This window comes from Camponotus vicinus, unplaced genomic scaffold (assembly GCF_025532165.1).
Source record: "Camponotus vicinus isolate PSW18456_S1 unplaced genomic scaffold, iyCamVici1.0 SCAF_3, whole genome shotgun sequence".
Taxonomy (NCBI): domain Eukaryota; kingdom Metazoa; phylum Arthropoda; class Insecta; order Hymenoptera; family Formicidae; genus Camponotus; species Camponotus vicinus.
In genome coordinates, this window is record NW_028141967.1 from 7,358,330 (window position 1) to 7,380,008 (window position 21,679).

A 21,679-nucleotide genomic window follows, 5' to 3' on the forward strand; every position below is an offset into this window, starting at 1 on the left:
GGTTGAGGATTTAGGATGAGGGTTTCGCTAGGGTAGATTCAAGGTGAGAAAGATTTTCCATATCTTCCTAAATTATTTGGAAACAGAATTGTTTTCTTAATCACTATTGCAAATATAGCGGGGTTATTTTAAAATGAAAACCATTGACGGTTATCTTAAGATGAGATTATTTTATTGAATGTCTCTAGTTTTTTAACGTGTGTTTAGGGTTTTAAGAATCTCTAGATATTATTATTATATCACGGGGGGATAGTGTTTGTCTGAGTCAGCTATCGGTTGATTCATAAAATACGAGTATGTACAGGTATTTTGTAATTTAGGCGATACATCGATTTAAAATATATTTTCCAGAATTTAAGCATTTTATTTTTACTATAAGCGTATATGGAGAATCAATTATAAGCTCATTAGCGTTGGTGCTCGCGAAAGTCGCCGATGCGAGCCTACCCTCGCGCGAATACGCTTACTCGCGGTCGCGCGTCGTGTATCATCTAATCAGCGGTGCTTTCCGCTCGCACGCGTAACAGAGAACGCTAGCGCGAGCACGTGGCCGGCGCGGATGGGGCCCCACGCGAATAAGCTTATTTTCTTCTTACATTCCTGCAAATAATATTCGAGGAGCATGCGCATTTTTTTCTTTCTTAGATTATTGTTGTTAAATATCGTCGTTTACTTTTTTATTTATGAGATTGTTCCTAAACGCGAAATCGATTATTTTGTGTAATGGACGTGCGCTGGAAACATCCTTGGACGTCGATCGTCTGCGGCCCTACGGGATGCGGGAAAACAATTTTCGTGAAAACATTTCTTCGACATTTATCCCGCATGTCCGATGTCCGATTCGAGAGAATTTTATTTTATTACGCCGAGTGGCAAGATGCGTATCAGTGCTTACATTGCGACACGGGAGAGAGAGAAGAAAAGAAAAGCGAGAGCAAATATAGCGATAATGCTTTAATAAAATCGAGGAAAAATATAATCGAATTTCGCGAAGGGTTACCGCGTCCGGAGGATTATTCTAACGATGCGCTTTCTCCGAAATTGGTGATAATCGACGATCTTATGAGGGAATCGTCTTCGTGCGACGCTATCGTGGATCTATTTACGAAAGGAAGTCATCATAAGAATCTCAGCGTTATACTCATTTCGCAAAATCTTTTCCATCAGGGACGTGGACAGCGCGACATATCTCTCAACGCGAATTATATAGTAGTTTTCAAAAATCCGCGCGATCGTGCGCAAATTCGTCATTTAGCGCGTCAGGTATATCCCGACGATCCAAAATTTATGGAAGAAGCGTACTACGACGCTACCTCGAAGCCGCATGGATATTTATTGCTCGATTTGAAACAATCGACTCCAGACGAATACCGATTTCGCACGTGTATCTTTCCGGAGGATACTCTACATTACGTCTACATACCACGTAAATCTGTCATTAGAGCCGGAAGCGTATAAAAGAAAGGTATTCGCAGCCGCGAGTTGTAGTTGTGCGATTACGACGCAATGGTGAAAAAAGCAGACTCTAACAAAACATCATCGACAGCGACATCGAGGATAAATTTATCGAATAGCGCAATAAAGACTGCAAAACGTTGCATCGGAGAGAGGAACCTGTGTCTCTTAAAAACTCTATGCTATTTGAAAAAAAATCAAAGAGCGGCGTTCTTACGCGATGCCGACAATAAATTTGTAAAGTGTATTCAGGAGTGTATTTTCAATACGCTCGAAGGTAACGTACCGCTCGAATCTAGCGAAAAAAAGCGCTTGTCCAAGCATAAAACGACTTTACGGCGCATCGCGGCAAAGCGGGGTAATTTGAAGACTAAAAGAAAACTATTGGTACAACGCGGAGGATTTTTACCCTATATTATCGGTCCTATACTCGGAGCTTTATTATCACGGATTATCAGCGAGTGAAAAGAAATACAATTCTTTATATTCTTTGTGAGGAAAAATAATAATATTTGGAAAAGTATTAAAAATGGAAAAGGCTAAAAAAATGGTTTTAATTTCTACGGAAAATCTCGAAAAAATGCAACGAATGCAGCAGCAGCAGCAGCAAAATCAACAGTCGGAAAATGTTAATAATACGGAAAATGATAATAATAAATCTGTACGGACACCGGGAACCCCTTTATCGCGACTCGATGCGGAGATGTGTCGTATTCTCAATCTCTCGACTCCCGCCGACGAGGGTGAAAGATGGAAAATGTATAAAGAAGTACTTCAACGTTATCTTTACTTTGTTCGGGATGCAAAAAAGCGTTTTCGCAAAGATTCGCGTGGGGCTTTAAACGGCGACGCCGATGATAAAACTGAGCAAGACGAGGACATGTACTTGGAAGATGACGATACCGAAGAATTTACGCGTACTTTAATTAGTAGCGTTGAAGATGGAGGAGGAGGTGACGCTAATAGTTTCGGAAAAAAACGCGATCAATCGGCGGAAATGATTAAAAATATAATCGAAAGTGTGCCGAAAACTTATCGCTACAAAGCTCACACGCTATTGAAATATTTACTCGATGCTCCGTCGTCAAAGATCGGTTGGGATAGACAAGGACTCGTGACTATAAACGGTGCGGTTGTAACGGGTTCGAATATTAGCGATCTCATAAATGACGCGATACGCGAGAGAAAAACAGTAAAAGCAATCGGAAGAGTTCAGTTTGCGCGATTACTGCAGGACATAAACACACCTTCCAGTCTCATAGGAAATCGTAGTTTTTTACACGTAGGCAAAATAGCTCGTCGTATTAAAAGCAGCGAATTAGCAGCTGTTACTTCCACTCCGAAAACTCGTCGTTCACGCAGCAGGTTAAACGAGACAGTTGTATCCGAAGGAGATACGGTATTTATATCTGCCGATGAGGATGAGGATGAGGCCGATAAAACATTAGCAAGTAAGGACGAGAATTCCCCGACGAAGAAAGCAAGAGGTTTATTCGGTTGGAGCAAATTCTAATAAGATGGAACTCGAAAAATTATATTACGATCCTTCGCACTACGCGGGTTATTCAGCGACGGTCAATTTATCACGAGCGGCTAAGCCGAATTTCTCGCGTAAGGAGGTTGTCGACTGGCTTAAATCGCAAGACGCGTACACGCTGCATCGTCCAGTACGACGAAAATTTCCGCGTTTACATTATAACGTGACAAATATCGATGATTTATGGGAGGCTGATTTAATCGATCTTCGTAATCTTAAGAGTTATAACGACGGATATTCCTATCTACTGGTGGTTATCGATGTACTTAGCAAATTTGCTTGGGTAGAACCTTTGCGCGATAAAACTTCGGCGTGCGTGATAAAGGCCTTTCAAAACATATTCTCGAGAAACAAAAAACGTTTACCCGTTTACCTACAAACCGACAAAGGTAAAGAATTTATCGCGAGCGCTGTACAAAAATTCTTAAAAGAAAAAAACATCCGATTTCGTGTAGCGCGAAATCCCGATATCAAAGCAGCTATAGTCGAACGTTTCAATAGAACACTTAAGGAGAGGATGTGGCGCTATTTTACACATAAAAATACTCGCCGTTATATCGATATTTTGCAGGATATTGTTCACGCTTACAATCATACTCGTCATTCTAGCATTAAAATGCAACCAGCGATCGTTACGTTGGAAAATGCGCGTATCGCGCGAGAAAATATGAATCGACGTTGGAATATCAATGCCGAAGATGCTGAAGGAAGAAAAAATCGCGGGCGCAAACAAAAGTGTAAATACAGAGCGGGCGAGCTCGTACGCATTAGTAGAGCAAAAGCAGCGTTTGAGAAAGGATACGAGGCGGGATGGAGTGAAGAAATATTTCGAATTCATCGCGTTCTTGAATGGAGAAGACCTCCTGTATACGAACTAAGCGATTTACAGGGCGAGGTTATAGACGGGATTTTTTACGAGCAGGAATTAACGCAAGTTATTAAAGACTTACGAGAGGGAGAATTTATCGTAGACCACGTGATAAAAACCAAGGGACGGGGCGACAATAAACAATTACTAGTTAGTTGGCGGGGATATCCTTCTAAATTCGATTCTTGGATATCAGCCTCGAGTTTAATATCAAAATGAGAAAGGAAGAATTTCACATAATCCTCCCGAGTAATAGTAGCATGCGCTACTTTCCGGAAAATAAAACAACGTGTTTCACCACCGAATTACCTCAGCGTATAGACTTAAGCGGTCGTTGGGAAGTAGCGCTCACGGAGATCCAGTTTCCGTGTAGCTTTTTACATATACGCCCTGGAGAAGGAACAATAAAATTTATCGATATTAATAAGAGCATCGATGCGTTTTCTCATGCGGATGTCGAAGTATCACCAGGCGTTTCTTCGAGCGTACGCGATATTATAGAGACAATGAATGACGCGTGCAAACCCGTAAAAGCCCATGTCGTTTGGGAATTAAAAGCTGGTGGTAAAGTTGTTATGAGACTTTCCTGCAAAGAGAGGAAATGCGATATGGAACATCATGTGCATTTTTCCGACAAGCTTTGTCGTATGCTCGGTTTTGATTCACGCTGTGGAAGTTCGAACGATCTACTACCGATCTACTACAATCCTGACATTCCTCCTTCTTCGAGCATTGCTTTTCCAAAATTTCCTTTTGTACTCACGGGTGACGACTATATAATAGCCGACATACCAGCTAGTTTGTTGCGAGGTATTCCAGACAAACTTTTCGTCTACTGCGACATTTGCGAACCTTATATTACGGGCGATGTACAATCGCCTCTTCTTCGAATAGTCGCGCACGATGCACGAAACGATTATCCGTTTGCATCCACTCAGATAAAGCATTTTTCGCCCGCGCAATACATCGCGCTGCGGCGAACGAGTTTCCGTACGATCGAAATAGATATAAGAGATCAGCTGGGGAAGAGCATACCATTCGAATTCGGAACGCTGACGGTAACTTTGCGTTTTAGGTGTATCGATTAGATATTATAAAATACACGGAATCCGCGAAAGAGAAAAACGCATTTGACCGTTCATTATTATTATTATTATTAATGGACTATTACTCGGTATATCGCGACGAATTACAGAACGGAGGCGGACGCGGCGGCGGAATCCCGCGAGTTTTCGTCGGATCGCTCTATCAGCGCGGTCACGGAATCGGCAGTTTTCTCGGGGGATTATTCAGACGCGTACTACCATATTTAGGTAAAGCCGCGCGAGCTGTGGGAAAAGAAGCTTTACGGGCTGGCGTTAATGTAATCGAAGACGTCGAAAACAATACGCCATTTAAGATAGCGGCCAAACACCGTTTTGAAGAATCGCGAGACAAACTCAAGAGAAAAGCCAAAGAAAAAATAAGTAGTCTAATGAAGGGTTCGGGATATAAGTCTGATGCGAAAATGCATGTAGCTCAGTTCCCTTTTGTCGGGCTTGATAATCACATCGCACGATCCGCAATAACATCGGCTCGCAAGCGACGACGGACGAGTAAGAAAATCAAAGCGGTTGGGAAAAAAAGAACGAGTACAAAAGCGCAGAGAAATAAAAAGAAGAAGAAAAGTCGTACGGTTGTGAAAAAAAGACTTAAGACGTCTGCGAAACGACGTAAAATCGGTAAAAAACGTACCGTATCCGATATATTTTCTTAAGCGGTTATATTCGGAGCATTCTAATTTAACGACGGTGGCGAGCGACGGACGACAGCGAGCAATTTGCGATAAAGAAATATGTCTTTTCTTCACACGCATTCGAGCGAGTGTTTAAAGAGCGAACTAGATCTCTTCTCTCTACCACCTACGCAAACTAGCATCGAAAATTCGCAATGGATTCATTACAAACCCGTGACCTCTCTCTCGGACGACTCGCCAATAGAATTCGTCATCCCCGGACACGGAGAAGAATATTTAGATCTCACGCACACCATGCTGAGTCTTCGTCTACGTGTAGAAACAAACGCCGATTCCGCGAGACAGGCTTCAGGAACAAGCGCCGAAAGAATAGCCGTAGGCCCTGTAAATCATTTGCTTCATTCTATCTTCAATCAAATCGACGTGTATTTCAATCAAAAGCTCGTGTCGCCTCCAAACAACACTTACGCGTACCGAGCGTACATAGAGGCGTTGTTAAATTATTCTTCACCCGCAAAAACTTCCCATCTAACTTCCTGTCTATGGGACATGGATGCACCCGGACACATGGACGATCTGTTGGAAACAAATCCCGGCAATCCCGCTCTCGCGAGACGCGCTCGTTACATTTCCGGAGGAAAGGCGTTAGATCTCGTAGGACATCTCCATTGCGACGTTTTCAATCAAGACAAATTTTTAATTAACGGTGTAGAAGTACGGTTGAGATTCGTTCGTTCGAAAGATTCGTTCTGTCTCATGGAAAGTAGCGGAACATCGAAAATTCACATTCTCGACGCTACCTTGCTCGTTAGAAGGGCGAAAATAAGCTCGGGTTTGTTACTCGCGCATGCTAGAATGATGAGTAAAGTTACAGCCAAGTATCCGCTCACGAGAGTCGAGGTTAAAACATTCACGATTCATAGCGGCGTTATGGGTGAATCGTTAGATAATGTAATACTCGGTCAATTACCGAAGCGAGTAATAGTCGGTTTCGTTAGTAATAAAGCGTTTAACGGTGACAGAAAATTAAATCCGTTTAATTTCAAGAACTACGGAATAAATTTCTTCTCGCTGTACGTCGATGGCACGCAAATCCCCAGTAGGCCTTTGCAACCAGCTTTCTCCGAGGAGGAACCGCTTTACATCGAAGCTTATCAAACGCTTTTCTCGGGAACAGGTATTCATTTTTTGAACGAGGGAAATTCTATAAGCAGAGACGACTATTTCAAAGGATATACTTTATTCGCTTTTGATCTTACTCCCGATCTATCCGCTAATTGCGCTGGACATTGGAATCTCATCAAACATGGTAGTTTACGATTAGAAGTGCGATTCGTATGAGCACTTTCCGAGACAATTAATTGTATTATCTATGCCGAATTCGATAATGTCATAGAAATCGACTCGTCTCGTCAGGTCATCGTCGATTTTTCGGGGTAAATTTTTTATAGACGCTTAAAATTGTTCCCCCTCTACTTCGCTCAAAACTCCGACATCAGTGCGCAACGTTTCGAAAAATATTCAGTTTCGTTGGAGACACGCTCGGCGTCGTTGTTTTACATAGAGCCTCGCGTCGAATCACATAAGTTTTTTTCGTAAGATGGATATAGTCGTCGATATTCAGGGTTTCCGCGATGCGTAGAAAAAGTTTATCCCTAAGGAGGTTGCTGTTGTAGCGATTGACGCTCCAATCGTCGATCATTGGATTATGATACCGACGCATTCGTTTGCCGAATTATCTGAAAAAATAAGACAAGAAAACAACTGGCTCACGCGAAATCATCACGGCATTGAATGGTTCGATGGCGAAACTAATCCGAAATATTTTACATCGCAACTGCGGCAAATTACAAGATGCGTGCGTCACATTTATGTTAGAGGAAACGAGAAAGCGAGTTATTTGAGGAATCTACTTTCTAGAAATATATATAATTTGGAAGGCATCTCACCGGCATTCAAAAATCTGACGGTAGAAAAAGAGTGCGGACATCACGGATTTCGAAAATTCGGAATCTTTCATTGTGCATTACGCAACGCTTACAAATTAAAAAGCTGGATTGTTGCGCAAAATAATTTCAGCAGCGACGGAGACAGCATTACTCAAACGACTTGCAGTTCTCCCGAAATTTTGATAGTAAGCGACGACGACGACGACGATGAAAATGAAAATATTAAAGCACAATCAAATAATAAAATAGAGAAGAAAAATCTGCAAAAAATCGAACGTGCAGCTATTAACCGCCCCGCGCAAACAGAAAATCCGTTAGCTGTACAACCCGAAAACAAGCCACCAAAAAAAATTATTCAAATAATACCGCTTGTTCGCTCGTCTTCGCTGCAAACAAATGGACTCTCGCGAAATTCTGCAAGCATTGCGTCAGCTAGATGTCAAACATGTGGGAGTCTATCCTGCCGACAGATTGCCGATGGCGTGGACGAGGTCGACGGCCATCGTCGCTAATACGGACAATCATAATCGCCCTGGAGAACACTGGATCGCTTTCTTCCTCGACGAAGACGGTACAGGGACATACTTCGATAGCTACGGAATACCGCCCTTGTATCCGGGTTTTTTCCTACGTCTCCGGCGAAATTCCAACATTTATCGATGGAATACCGAACAACTACAAGGGCTTTTCTCTCAAACCTGCGGACTCTACAGTTGTGTATTTTTATATTATATGTGCAGCGGTTACGATTTCGATGGATTTCTTAGTCTTTTTTCCGAAAATTGCAAATATAACGATCATTTAATCGTAGAATTATTTCATAAAATTTTTCTTCGCGAAAAAAAACATGAAAAATATAATGTTAATTAATAGCGTGTTTAATTGTAAGAAGATATAAAAAAAATTTTTGCGAAGTACTACGAATTGTATGCGGGTATATTAATAAATGTGAAAATTTTTTATCTTAATTCGTATTTAATACTTTTAACTTTTCCCTTCTTCCTTTATAACACCCCCGCCTCGCGTTCAATCATCCGCATGTTCATCTTTTTACCTCTGTAGTGCAATGTAGTCTAATTATAATAATTATAATAATTATAATAATTATTGTCTCCTACTGAGATGCTTTGTCTCTTTTTCCGATAAAGTGCGTCATGAACCGTTCGAGTGGAGGGGGCTTGTTTCGATATTCCATAGCGGGCCCCGAGACGGAGTGGGGAGGTAAGGATTGTTTCCTCGAGACATATACCAGCTACCCCGAAAGTCGGTAGGTGGGGGGGTTTGTTCTGCCAAGACGTAGCGAGAGCGACTAAGGGCTAGGTAACGGGAATTTGACTCGGAACCCTATACAGGTGGGCCAGGGCTGGAGTGGGAGGAGGATTGCTTCTTCGAGTCTAGTACCGCGGAGGTAGGGAAATAAAAATTTGATAAATCGGCGACACAGCCGGCGTCGACCAATCGCAGCTCTGGGCCACTATGGTGCGAGCCAATCAAACTCTGGACCACTATGGTGTAAGCCAATCAAACTCTGGGCCACTATGGTGCAAGCCAATCAAAATCGAGACTTCGGGAGGTGGGGCATTGTTTCCACCAATCAGAACGCCTCTCTCCACTTTACCTGGCCACGCCCACGGCGCCAGGGTCCGAGTGGTGGGGGTTTGTTTTGACGCACCATAGTGGCCCATATCTACTGGCAGAACCGTTTTGTTCTTGGGATATTCAAATTTTTACTATTTTTATATATGTTAAATTTTTCGATAGCGTGAGCGCAAGGTCGATTCTTTGGAAAACTGAATGGGTCACTGAACATAGTGCAGCATGAAGCGAAGTCTATAATTGTTCTGTTCCACATGGATTTTCGACTTCCACGCGAAGCGAGGTCTATCCCACATCACCTGTGCTTATGGCCCGAAACGAGGTCTATAATTGTTCTATTCCACATGGGTTTTTGACTTGCATGCGAAGCGAGGTCTACTCCACATCTCCTGTGCTTGCGGTCCGAAACGAGGTATATAATTGTTCTGTTCCACATGGGTTTTCGACTTTCACACGAAGCGAGATTCATTTCTATTTCCAAAATATAGTCCAAAATTGGGTCCAAAATATTTTTGAATTCTAATATTTTTTTCTATATGAAAATCTTAAATATTATTCGTTTAAGAAGATAATTAAAATTAAAATAATAAACGTTTTTGCACATTTGCACGGTTTTGCTGTTATAGCATTCGACTTTATTTAGTATTATACTATATGCTTGTAAAAGTTCGTCAAATTTAAAAGTGGATCAGATACGAAAATCTTATCATCAAATTGATTAAAGATTTTAAGATGGAATTCTGTGAGCAATCCAGTATCAGTCTGCACTTTTAATCGTGGATTCTAATTATGCAAAGTCATTTTCTTATCGTATGAGTGCAATGTATTTGTATGTGTTCAATATCATATGTGTATTAAAATCATGTGTGCAATGTGTATGTGCGCAATAATATCATGTGTGCAATCTGTATGTGTGTAATAATTTCATGTGTACAATGAGCATGTGTGCAATAAAATCGTGTGTGAAAAGTGTTAATATGATTTTCTTTTATGTGTGCAATAATGTCATATGTGCAATCGTACTTTCGTATCTTCATTTTTTTCGTATGTGCAATAATACATGTAGACAATCGGGAATGTTGGCAAAAGAAGCTGTCGGCAAAATGTTGTGCGCAAACGAAGTAGTTGGCAAGGCATCAGGAATGTAGGCAACTGAAGCTCTCCCATATACATATACGTTTATATATATATATATATATATATATATATATATATATATGTAAAGAATATTTATTATAATTAATACTCATGATTTCTCGAACATTTGAAATTGATTGGTTAAGAGTGTTAAGTCTTATTTCAGCAACAAAGTGCATTTCGAAGAATTATGAAAGATCTGATAATAAAATTTTTTTAATATAATAATAATATAATTGCATAACATATTTTTTAAACAATTAAATAATTTTTCATTTATATCGTATGTTGTTCCGTTAGATAGTGCCATTTCGTCATTCCATATATGTTAATATATAATTAGGAAAAATTAATAGTATTTATCAATAAAAATATCGCTTTTTATAAAGTTTTAATAAGTATTATAAAATAAATTATAATAATATTATTATAATGTTTGCTATTTTTTTAAAAAAGGTAATGCATATAAGCGACTGACACATTTGCATTTTTATACCAATGTAACGTTTACATTAACGTAAAAAATGTAAAACTATATGATTCTTTGATTGCGTATATACGTACAATTACATATAATTTTTTTTATATAAAATTATTATAATTTTATTAATTGTATTTATAATCGATTAAGATAAATTCCTCAGATATTATTATATATAATTCAAATAATGATATATCAGAAATCCTATGCCATCACAGTATCATAATAATCGGCTGATCTTTTTAAATTAATATCCAATTAATTATTATAAAAAATCGCAAAATAGTAAATGATTTTTCTCCAGTTTAATTCGTTCTATCACATGATGAGTGAAGTAAATATTACCGAACATATTCTATAAACAAATTCCAAAAAGAAGCTAAATACTCACTTCGATTTCCATACAATTTGAATAGTCCTATATTTGTAAGCTATCTCTCTTTTAATTACTTCCATCAGAATGCAATGTATGCCGAGTCTTCTGGCTACGATGTAACATGTAGCAGTTAATACATGTCTTTGAAATAATTCTGAAATCTATATAATAAATTATATTTAAAAAATTAAATATTTAAAAAATATAAAAATTATAGTAGTTCTTGCGTATAGCATGACAAATTATTATTGTATTTTAAAATAATCTAACATAAAACTTACATTTAAATACTTGATTTCAGAATCTGGTATTATCAATAATTGATATAATTTTCGGATGTCTAAAATAGAAAATATATATTCTTCAAGTACACACATAATTTGTCTGGTTTCTGTTGGATTCCAGAAATGGTCATCAATATTGTTATCTATCCAAAAAGAAAATTGTTTGGACGGGATCGAGAATATTGAATGTTTAGGATATATTTTTTTAAGGCAGCATAGTACTTCTTGCGCAATACCATCTAACCATTTATTTATAATCGAATAACTTATATGTGGTAAAAAATATTGAGCAATTATAGTAATTTTCCGTTCTAAAAGCTGCTTTTTATTTGGCTTATTTAGAAATTTGATTTGCTTATATAGATAGCGATATTGTTTTAGACAATGGAAAATTAGCCATAAATTATATTTAGTTGTCAAATTGAAACCGAGTGGACTGAAAAAAATTTATATATTAATTATACAATAATTACATAAATTTATAAGGTTAATAACAATTTAGTTTGTTGAATTTTACCATGATTGTGCAGAAATAATTTTATTTAGGTCATCTGAAACAAAATAATAAAAAATAGAATCTTCAACTATAGAATGCAGAAGATATTTCAAATCTTCTTTGTTAGTTTCCGATAAATTATTGTCGGTCATCAATAATATATAATACTGTAGTTTTTTGATATACTGTATTCCTGCTTTTATTTCTTTTTTAAAATTTAAATGCTCAAGAATTTTCTTCGGCTTCTTTGTATTATACTTTTTCGCAGCAGTAGGACATCTAAAATTCAGACAGAAGATTTTTAAGATATATATCCATAATATCAGCAAAAGCTTGAATAATATATTTTCTTCTAAATAGAAATTTTTAAACTCCAAATGTAAATTTTTTAATTACAAATTAATATAGTAACGGATCGCAATTTATACACATACATTGTAATATTAATAAAAAGTCAATAAAAAATATTTAAATGCAATAATATTCCCATTTTGTCAGTAAAACAGACGCTTTAGGATCCCTTCAACTTTGCGTGGTAATTATAGTAACGATTTTGTGGTAATTATAGTAACGATTCGGCTATTCTATGACAATCTGTCGCGGTTCGTGAAGATGATAATTGTAATAATTATTATAATGTAATATAATTTAATATGTATATGTATAATTGAGTTATTGGGGAGGGCTTCAGTTGCCTACATTCCCGATTGCCAACTGCTTCGTTTGCGCACAACATTTTGCCGACAGTTTCTTTTGCCAACATTCCCGATTGCCTACATGTATTATTGCACACAGGAAAAATGTAAAGAAACGAAAGTACGATTGCACACATACACATTGTGTACATGACAATATTGCACACATACACTTTGCACACATGACATTTTGCACACATAAAATAGTTCACATGCACATTGCCCACATGACATTTTGCATACATAAAATAAGAAAATCATATTAACACTTTCCACACATGACTTTATTGCACACATAAAATTATTGCACACATACAGATTGAACACATGACATTATTGCGCACATACACATTGCACACATTATATTATTGTACACATGCACATTACATACGTGATATTATTGTACACATGCACATTGCACACATAATTTTAATACACATATGATATTGAACACATACAAATACATTGCACACATACAATAAGAAAATGGTTTTGCATAATTAGAATCCACGATTAAAAGTGCAGACTAATACTGGATTGTTCACAGAATCCCATCTTAAAATCTTTAATCAATTTGATGATAAGACTTCTCTATGTCACTTTCGAATTCGATGAACTTTTACAAACATCCCACAGAGCAAAAGTTGATCCTAGGTATGACCACCGGATATACTTCAAAAACTTTTAATTATTCGATGGATATCTGTGTAAAACCGTAGAACATACTTGGATAGGAGGACCGTAGGACATACTGAGGATATCTGAATGTCCGCTTTCATGTTATTCTTAGGAGATCCAAAAATAGATATCCCTGGGATGACTTACATAACAAAATTAAATCTCAACAACATCCACTGGAGGTTCAAAATGTCTTTTTCATTATCCTAAACTGATCCAGAGAAAATCATTAAATATACTGTAACGATGCACATCCGAGTGCATCATTCCTGATTCTCGGCCAACTATCCGCCGGAAGCTGACGCCCGACAAACATCAGTCGGGCAAAGGGCAGAGGTGCCGAGCGCCCATTTTTTTTAATTTTCTCAAAGACGACCCCGGGCCGTATAACCCGCGTACGGAAAACACCGAAAATCGCCAAGTAAAAGATCAGGCCCGGAGTCCTACCACATTTAGGGGGAAGCACCCGATTACGCCAGCGCGACTAATCCGGCGGTATACAACGTGGGTTCCCGACACATTTGGAGCCACTTGATCTGTCCGATCAGCCGACTCGGAAGCCGCAAGGTAGACGAGAGGCCGAATCGAACCAATCCTTCAAGCACTAGCGAGCACACAGAAGGTGGAGCGAACTCCTCATCGGCCGAGCGATCGCGGTTGTGCCAGGAATAAAAGTGCGAACTCTTGACCGAATTTATGGCTAAAAATCCTGTCGCCTCATTGCACCGATTTTTTTCCTAGGATAGAGCTGGAGCTACCTCTAGTCGAGCGATCTTAACCAGCGCAATTCCCTTCGAACTCCTGACCATCCCTCCCGGGTCGCGAGAAAAGATATATACACATATACCTGAGTTTAAATAATTTGAAGGAGATAGCCTAAGTCACCGCCTGACCATTTAAATCGCGAACCAGACAGCGCGCAAGAAATGCGAGACACGCGCCGAGCCAAAGAAAAAACCGTAAACATATGTGTACGTGCGACGACCCGCTATTACCTATAAAGCCAGCGAGACATCAACAACGCCTAGGTTTGCGAATTAGTCTCGTTAATTAAGCGGTATTAATTACACCCGCGTTTGCGTCCCGATTACACTTTTTATTTCTATTTTGTTATTAATATCCACACGTATAGCGGACCGCGGCCTAATTACACATAACACAGCAAATTCGCAAAAGCATTCGCACATACGATCCGTGCGTCGATCTAAACACACATATGCACATCCACACTGACACTTTTACATCAACACTTGTACACACTCTCATACACAATAAACATATTTTTCTTGTTTTGGTAAACATATATACAATTGTGTTCGCATTTATTTACTATCCACTTTGTGAACCCTGTGCCGACGAGTTTATCCGAACAAAAGAAAATCGAGACGTCACAATACGAATCTATTTTAAATGTCTATTTAAAATATCTCGAACGAAATACTTTTTTTGAAAAAATATTTTATGCAAAAACAGTATAGTTTAAAAAAAGCAATAAAACAGTAATCTTAAATAGTGTCGTTAAAATAAAGTCAATGACATTACAATTTTTTAAAATGGAAATTTATATATTTGATAGCGCTATCTATAAAATTAATACTGTTTTATTGCTTCTATAAAACTGAATTATTCTTATCTGAAACTCTGAAGATGATGAACGGATCATTTTTATTTATTTGCCGGGCATTTATTCGTCCGATTTATAAAATCAATTTAATATCTAAAGTTCCTCCACTGAGGTTGCGTCGGATATTAAATTGAAACAAAATATTTTTAATCATATTTGTCGCCTTTTGCAAGCTTTATATAACTCTCATGATTAAACTTAAATACGAGATGGAAGCGTCGCGTAGCGGTAAATGAACGAACGAATGTATATATATACAGGGTGTCCCATTTTAAATAACGACCTCAAATATCTCCCGAATAATACGTTTTACAGAAAAATATTTCAGACAAAAGTTGTATGGTTTCGAGGGGGCCATAAGATGGTACCATTGGTTTGACCTTGAAGAGTCATTTGAAGGTCACGTGAAGGTCACTTCAATTTTTTTAAATGGAATACTCTATATATTTTTGCACATTCTTGTAGCTCATCTCGAGAGCTTTCCAAAACACTATAATTAAGTTAGTTTTCATTAAGTACTTTCCGAGTTATGAGGCTTGAAATCATTTCTTAATTTTACATAAACCGTAAAATATCTTGTAAAATATTCATTTTTCGATTATCTTACCTTAATACTTTTATGTACAAAATAATGAGAGGAATCAATTGGTGTAAAGAAAACAGATAATTGTTTCGAAAAAAAAATGTAATTGTTAATTGCAAATTACATTTTTTCTTTCGAAACAATTATGTGTTTTCTTTACACCAATTGATTCCTCTCATTATTTTGTACATAAGAGTATTAAGGTAAGATAATCGAAAAATGAATATTTTACAAGATATTTTACGGTTTATGTAAAATTAAGAAATTATTTCAAGCCTCATAACTCGGAAAGTACTTAAGGAAAACTAACTGAATTATAGTGTTTTGGAAAGCTCTCGAGATGAGCTACAAGAATGTGTAAAAATATATAGGGTATTCCATTTAACAAAATTGAAGTGACCTTCACGTGATCTTCAAATGACTCTTCAAGGTCAAACCAATGGTACCATCTTATGACCCCCTCGAAACCATACAACTTTTGTCTGAAACATTTTTCTGTAAAATGTATTATTCGGGAGATATTTGAGGTCGTTATTTAAAATGGGACACCCTGTATATATATACATTCGTTCGTTCATTTACCGCTACGCGACGCTTCCATCTCGTATTTAAGTTTAATATATACATATATATATATATATATATATATATATATACAGGGTGATTCTAAATAACTTTATGCTTTTGCAAAAACATAATCTTGACCGAATTCTAAGACGATTTTTCCTTTGGCAAAATTTCGTCCGAAGCTTAGTTTTTGAATTATTAAAGGAAGTAGTTAACGTATGACGGGTCGAATACAAGAGGCAGGCAAGGGTGGCGCGATTCACCGTCAGACGCGGGTGCTTACGCGGGGCGCCTGCTGCGATCAGCTGGTCGCTATACACATACAGACACACATGCGAACACATACATTCTCTCTCTGTCTGTCTGTCTGTCTGTCTGTCTGTCTCTCTCTCTCTCTCTCTCTCTCTCTCTCTCTCTCTCTCTCTCGCATTCGCTCACCTGTAATTTTTTTTTTTTTTACGAGAGAGGGGAAAATGCATTTTATGCATACCCACCGGTCGATCCAGTGAGTTATGTGGGACTCGAGTACCAAGTCGAATTACCAACTCGGTACTCCCTACCCCCTCTCTTTTCACGAATTTCCTTTGACACACTGTCCCTCTGACTTCCCGAGATCTGTTTTCACATAACGTCAAAAAATAGTTATTATTACCTTGTTCGATGACTTTTGATGTATTGCTGTAATTGCTTGAAGGAGAAATGAATTTTCCGATAGATCGTACGTTCTCAAATTTAACGTAGATATCACGTTGCAAAAGACAAGAAATCCACACTAAATTATTAACTGAAAGTTTTTCTTCTTTCATGAACTGTATTCTTTTATAAACTTTAACGTAATCACATTTATTTACTCACTCGATGAGACGAGAAATTTACTAATGACTCTATCACTAATCACTACTAATCACTGTCGAATAATAACTGTTGGCGATTAAAAATCACTCGATGAAAGAAACACGCGCGGACACGTTACTACACGACGCGACAATGCGACGATAATTACTCGGCGACTGCAAGCAGTTTTTTGTCATGGTAGGTTGCGGTAGGTTAAAGTACTACTGGCGCTATCGAACGCGATCATGTGTTCGATTGAAGAATGCGGTAAACATAATAAATATTTAACATATTAATATTATTATTATCATGAATGTGTGTGATATCCATACATCGTATGATATCTATTTAAAAATTAATTAGATTAATAAGTGTTTTTAAAATATTTATTACTTTTACTATTATCTTAAATAAATATTTAATATTAATATTTTATATGATAATAGTAAAAGTAATAAATATTTTAAAAACACTTATTTAATCTAATTAATTTTTAAATAGATATCATACGATGTATGGATATCACACACATTCATGATAATAATAATATTAATATGTTAAATGTTTATTATGTTTACCGCATTCTTCAATCGAACACATGATCGCGTTCGATTGCGCCAGTAGTACCTTAACCTACCGCAACCTACCATGACAAAAAACTGCTTGCAGTCGCCGAGTAATTATCGTCGCATTGTCGCGTCGTGTAGTAACGTGTCCGCGCGTGTTTCTTTCATCGAGTGATTTTTAATCGCCAACAGTTATTATTCGACAGTGATTAATAGTGATTAGTGAGAGTCATTAGTAAATTTCTCGTCTCATCGAGTGAGTAAATAAATGTGATTACGTTAAAGTTTGTAAAAGAATACAGTTCATGAAAGGAGAAAAACTTTCAGTTAATAATTTAGTGTGGATTTCTTGTCTTTTGCAACGTGATATCTACGTTAAATTTGAGAACGTACGATCTATCAGAAAATTCATTTCTCCTTCAAGCAATTACAGCAATACATCAAAAGTCATCGAACAAGGTAATAATAATTATTTTTTGACGTTATGTGAAAACAGACCTCGGGAAGTCAGAGGGACAGTGTGTCAAAGGAAATTCGTGAAAAGAGAGGGGGTAGGGAGTACCGAGTTGGTAATTCGACTTGGTACTCGAGTCCCACATAACTCACTGGATCGACCGGTGGGTATGCATAAAATGCATTTTCCCCTCTCTCGTAAAAAAAAAAAAATTACAGGTGAGTGAGCGAATGAGAGAGAGAGAGAGAGAGAGAGAGAGAGAGAGAGAGAGAGAGAGAGAGAGACAGACAGACAGACAGACAGACAGAGAGAGAATGTATGTGTTCGCATGTGTGTCTGTATGTGTATAGCGACCAGCTGATCGCAGCAGGCGCCCCGCGTAAGCACCCGCGTCTGACGGTGAATCGCGCCACCCTTGCCTGCCTCTTGTATTCGACCCGTCATACGTTAACTACTTCCTTTAATAATTCAAAAACTAAGCTTCGGATGAAATTTTGCCAAAGGAAAAATCGTCTTAGAATTCGGTCAAGATTATGTTTTTGCAAAAGTATAAAGTTATTTAGAATCACCCTGTATATATATATGTATATATATATATGACAATCAGAAATATATTCTCAGGAAATCTACAGATGATTTTTTATCGTCTGTATCGTTTGTCGTCGTTGTTAAATTATTCGATCAAATTAGGATGTCTTATGGAAATCTTATGTTATGTGAGATATAGTACTAACTAAAGTCGAATGCTATAAGAGCGAATGTGCAGAAACGTTTATTTTTGATATTTTAATTTTAATTATCTTCTTATATGAATAATATGTAAGATTTCCATATGGAAAGAAATATTAGAATTCAAAAATATTTTGGACCTAAGACTATACTTTGGAAATAGAAATTAATTTCACTTCGCGTGGAAGTCGAAAACCCATGTGGAACAGAAGAATTATATACCTCGTTTCGGGCCGCAAGCACGGGGGGATGTGGAGTAGACCTCGCTTCGCGTGGAAGTTGAAAACCCAAGTGGAACAGAACAATATTATAGACCTTATTTCGTCCCGCACTATGTTCAATAACCCACTCAGTTCTCCAAAGAATCGATCTTGCGCTTATGTAATTGAAAAATTGAACATGTATAAAAATAATAAAAATTTGAATACTCCAAGAACAAAACGTTTCTGTCCATTCGCATTTGTGGCATTCGACTTCATTTAGTACGTACTATATGTCTGTAAAAATTGATTCGAAGATGTGTCGCATACGAAAGTCTTGTCAAAGCATCTAATTATATTCTTATTTTTTACATGAAATAATATCATCTGTGCAATGTGCATGTATACAACAATATCATGTGTGCAATGTGCATGTGTACAATAATATCATGTGTGCAATATGTATGTGCGCAATAATGTCATGTGTGCAATCTGTATGTGTGCGATAATTTCATGTATACAATGAGGATGTGTGCAATAAAGTCGTATGTGGAAAGTGTTAATTTGATTTTCTTATTTTATGTGTGCAATAATGTCATGTGTGCAATGTGTATGTGCGCAATAATATCATGTGTGCAATCGTACTTTCGTATCTTCATTTTTTTCATGTGTGCAATAATACATGTAGGCAGTCGGGAATGTAGGCAAACGGGACCCCCTCAAAATTAATAATTGTATGCAAGTATCTTAACTTAATTTTTATTAACTAAACAAATAATATATTTCATAAATATTTCCTATACATAATTTTTGCTATTTTTCAATGAAACAAGTTTCTTATAAAGATGTATGTACTATATGAGTTACTTAGATATGCAATAAGAGCATATACACTATTAATTTATATCTGATTGATTTATTCAAAAATTATATAGCTACTTTTTTATATAAATCTCTCTGTATATATTCTGTATATACTCTGTATATAATAATCTTCCTGCAATATTTTAATTAAATTAATAAAGATTAATAACTTAGATTAGTAATTTTTTAATCTCTTCTATCTACATTAGTGTATATGCTCTTAAACCATTAATGCAAGATATCTCGTATAATAATTTTTCCCACTAACTTTATTTGTTGAAAAATAACAATAATTATGTATTGATACATTCCCTAAATATATAAGTACACTTAAACTGTAAAAGAAATTTGTGTTTTACATTAAACAAATTTGTGCAAAATAGTCTTAAGTCCTACAAAAAAGTAATATAAAAATTGTAATATAAAATATAAGTAATATAAAATTGCGCCAACTAAGAACAAAAACTTATGCAAGTTTAAAACAAAAATATTTTAATTTAAAACACTGTTGTGCAAAATAATTATTCTAATTAAAATTAAAAGTTTATCTAAAAATTGAAAATTGAAAATTAATATAAAATAATAAAAAAATAAAAAATATTTTAATTAAAAAAACGACGCTGCAAATAAAATTGACAATATTCCTGAATGATATGCTAATAAAATTAGCAGCGTCAAATTTTTTTAATTAATATATTTTTTATTTTTTCATTTTATATAATATTAATCTTCAGTTTTCCATTTTTAGATAATTTTTAATTTTTAACAAAATTTAATAAATTTTTAACAATATTATTATTTTTATAATTTAATATTATTATTTTTAGAAATTAAAATAACAGTTTTACATCGCAGTGTTTTGAATTAAAATATTTTTATTTAAACTTGCACAAGTTTTTATTCTTAGTTGGTGCATTGTAATTTTTATGTCACTTTTTTGTTTAGAATTGTATACAGGGTGTCCCGAAACTTACGCTTGATTTTAAAGGCAGATTCTCTGGCCAATTTAAAAACGATTTTTCCTCAGCGAAAATGTCACGGCACTAATAGTTTTCGAGTTATAAACGATTGAAAATAAAGGGTTTCGCTAAAGTTTTTCGCAAAGGCTTATGGGAATAAAATATTAATAAAGTCACATTCTTTAATTAATTTTAGGTAGAGTTTACTTTAATAGAATTTTAATTTAAGGCTTAGTTAAAAAGATACATGATGACAAAAATTGGGAATATGCAAAAAATAATGATCTCCCTCGACATTTTCGCTGAGGAAAAATCGTTTTTAAATTGGCCAGAGAATCTGCCCCTAAAATATCAAGTGTTAGTTTCGGGACACCCTATAGAATTAAGACTATTTTGCACAACTTTGTTTAATGCAGAAGCCCTCTTACAGTTTATTTCAGTAACATGTTACTAATTTATAAATTATGCTATACGTTAGCAAGCTTTCTTTATTAAATGGCGCATAACTTAGAATTGATCGAAGAAGCTATTAAGCTATATGATTCTTTTAGATGCATTAGGATTACAGCTTTACTAAATTTTGATTCTTTACTATAAACGTATTTAATTATAAAAAAGTTCAATCTGCAATAAAGCAATAAAATAATAAAGCAATAAATATCTTAAATTATTAAAATAATAACATACATTTATTTGTCGTCTGTTGTTTCTAAGGGTATTAAGATAAAGGTATTGAGATAAATATCGGGTATTGAGATAAATATCGATTAAATATAAAATAAATATAAAAAATTAATATAAGTAACTTATGAGTAAAAAAATACCTCTGATAAAATTTTTTTTTCCAAAAGTAGTCGCTCAACGTTATCTGCTGTAATCTTTTACACGTGGACTTAAAACTCACAATATCCTTTATGCTGATATTTTTGTTTCCCAGAATGATTATAATTATTTCGTCGGGTAAATGTGTTATTATAGACATCGTAACAAACTCAACGATTCTCGAAAAAGA

General features: G+C 36.1%; 1 protein-coding gene across 1 annotated transcript; it reads left to right on the plus strand.

Annotated features, from left to right (window-relative positions):
• The first annotated feature begins 5,694 nt into the window (after positions 1–5,694).
• Positions 5,695–6,936, plus strand: LOC145968385 (uncharacterized protein F54H12.2-like). The gene is made up of 2 exons (XM_083093798.1): positions 5,695–6,592; positions 6,773–6,936. Exons 1-2 carry the CDS (start codon positions 5,695–5,697, stop codon positions 6,934–6,936), a joined length of 1,062 nt encoding a protein of 353 aa, XP_082949924.1.
• Positions 6,937–21,679: the final 14,743 nt, after the last annotated feature.

Coding starts and splice junctions, on each gene's coding strand:
- LOC145968385 (XM_083093798.1), top strand. CDS start 5,695: ATGTCTTTTCTTCACACGCATTCGAGCGAGTGTTTAAAGAGCGAACTA. Junction 6,593..6,772: donor AGTAATAGTCGGTTTCGTTA/GTAATAAAGCGT, acceptor TCTCGGGAACAG/GTATTCATTTTTTGAACGAG.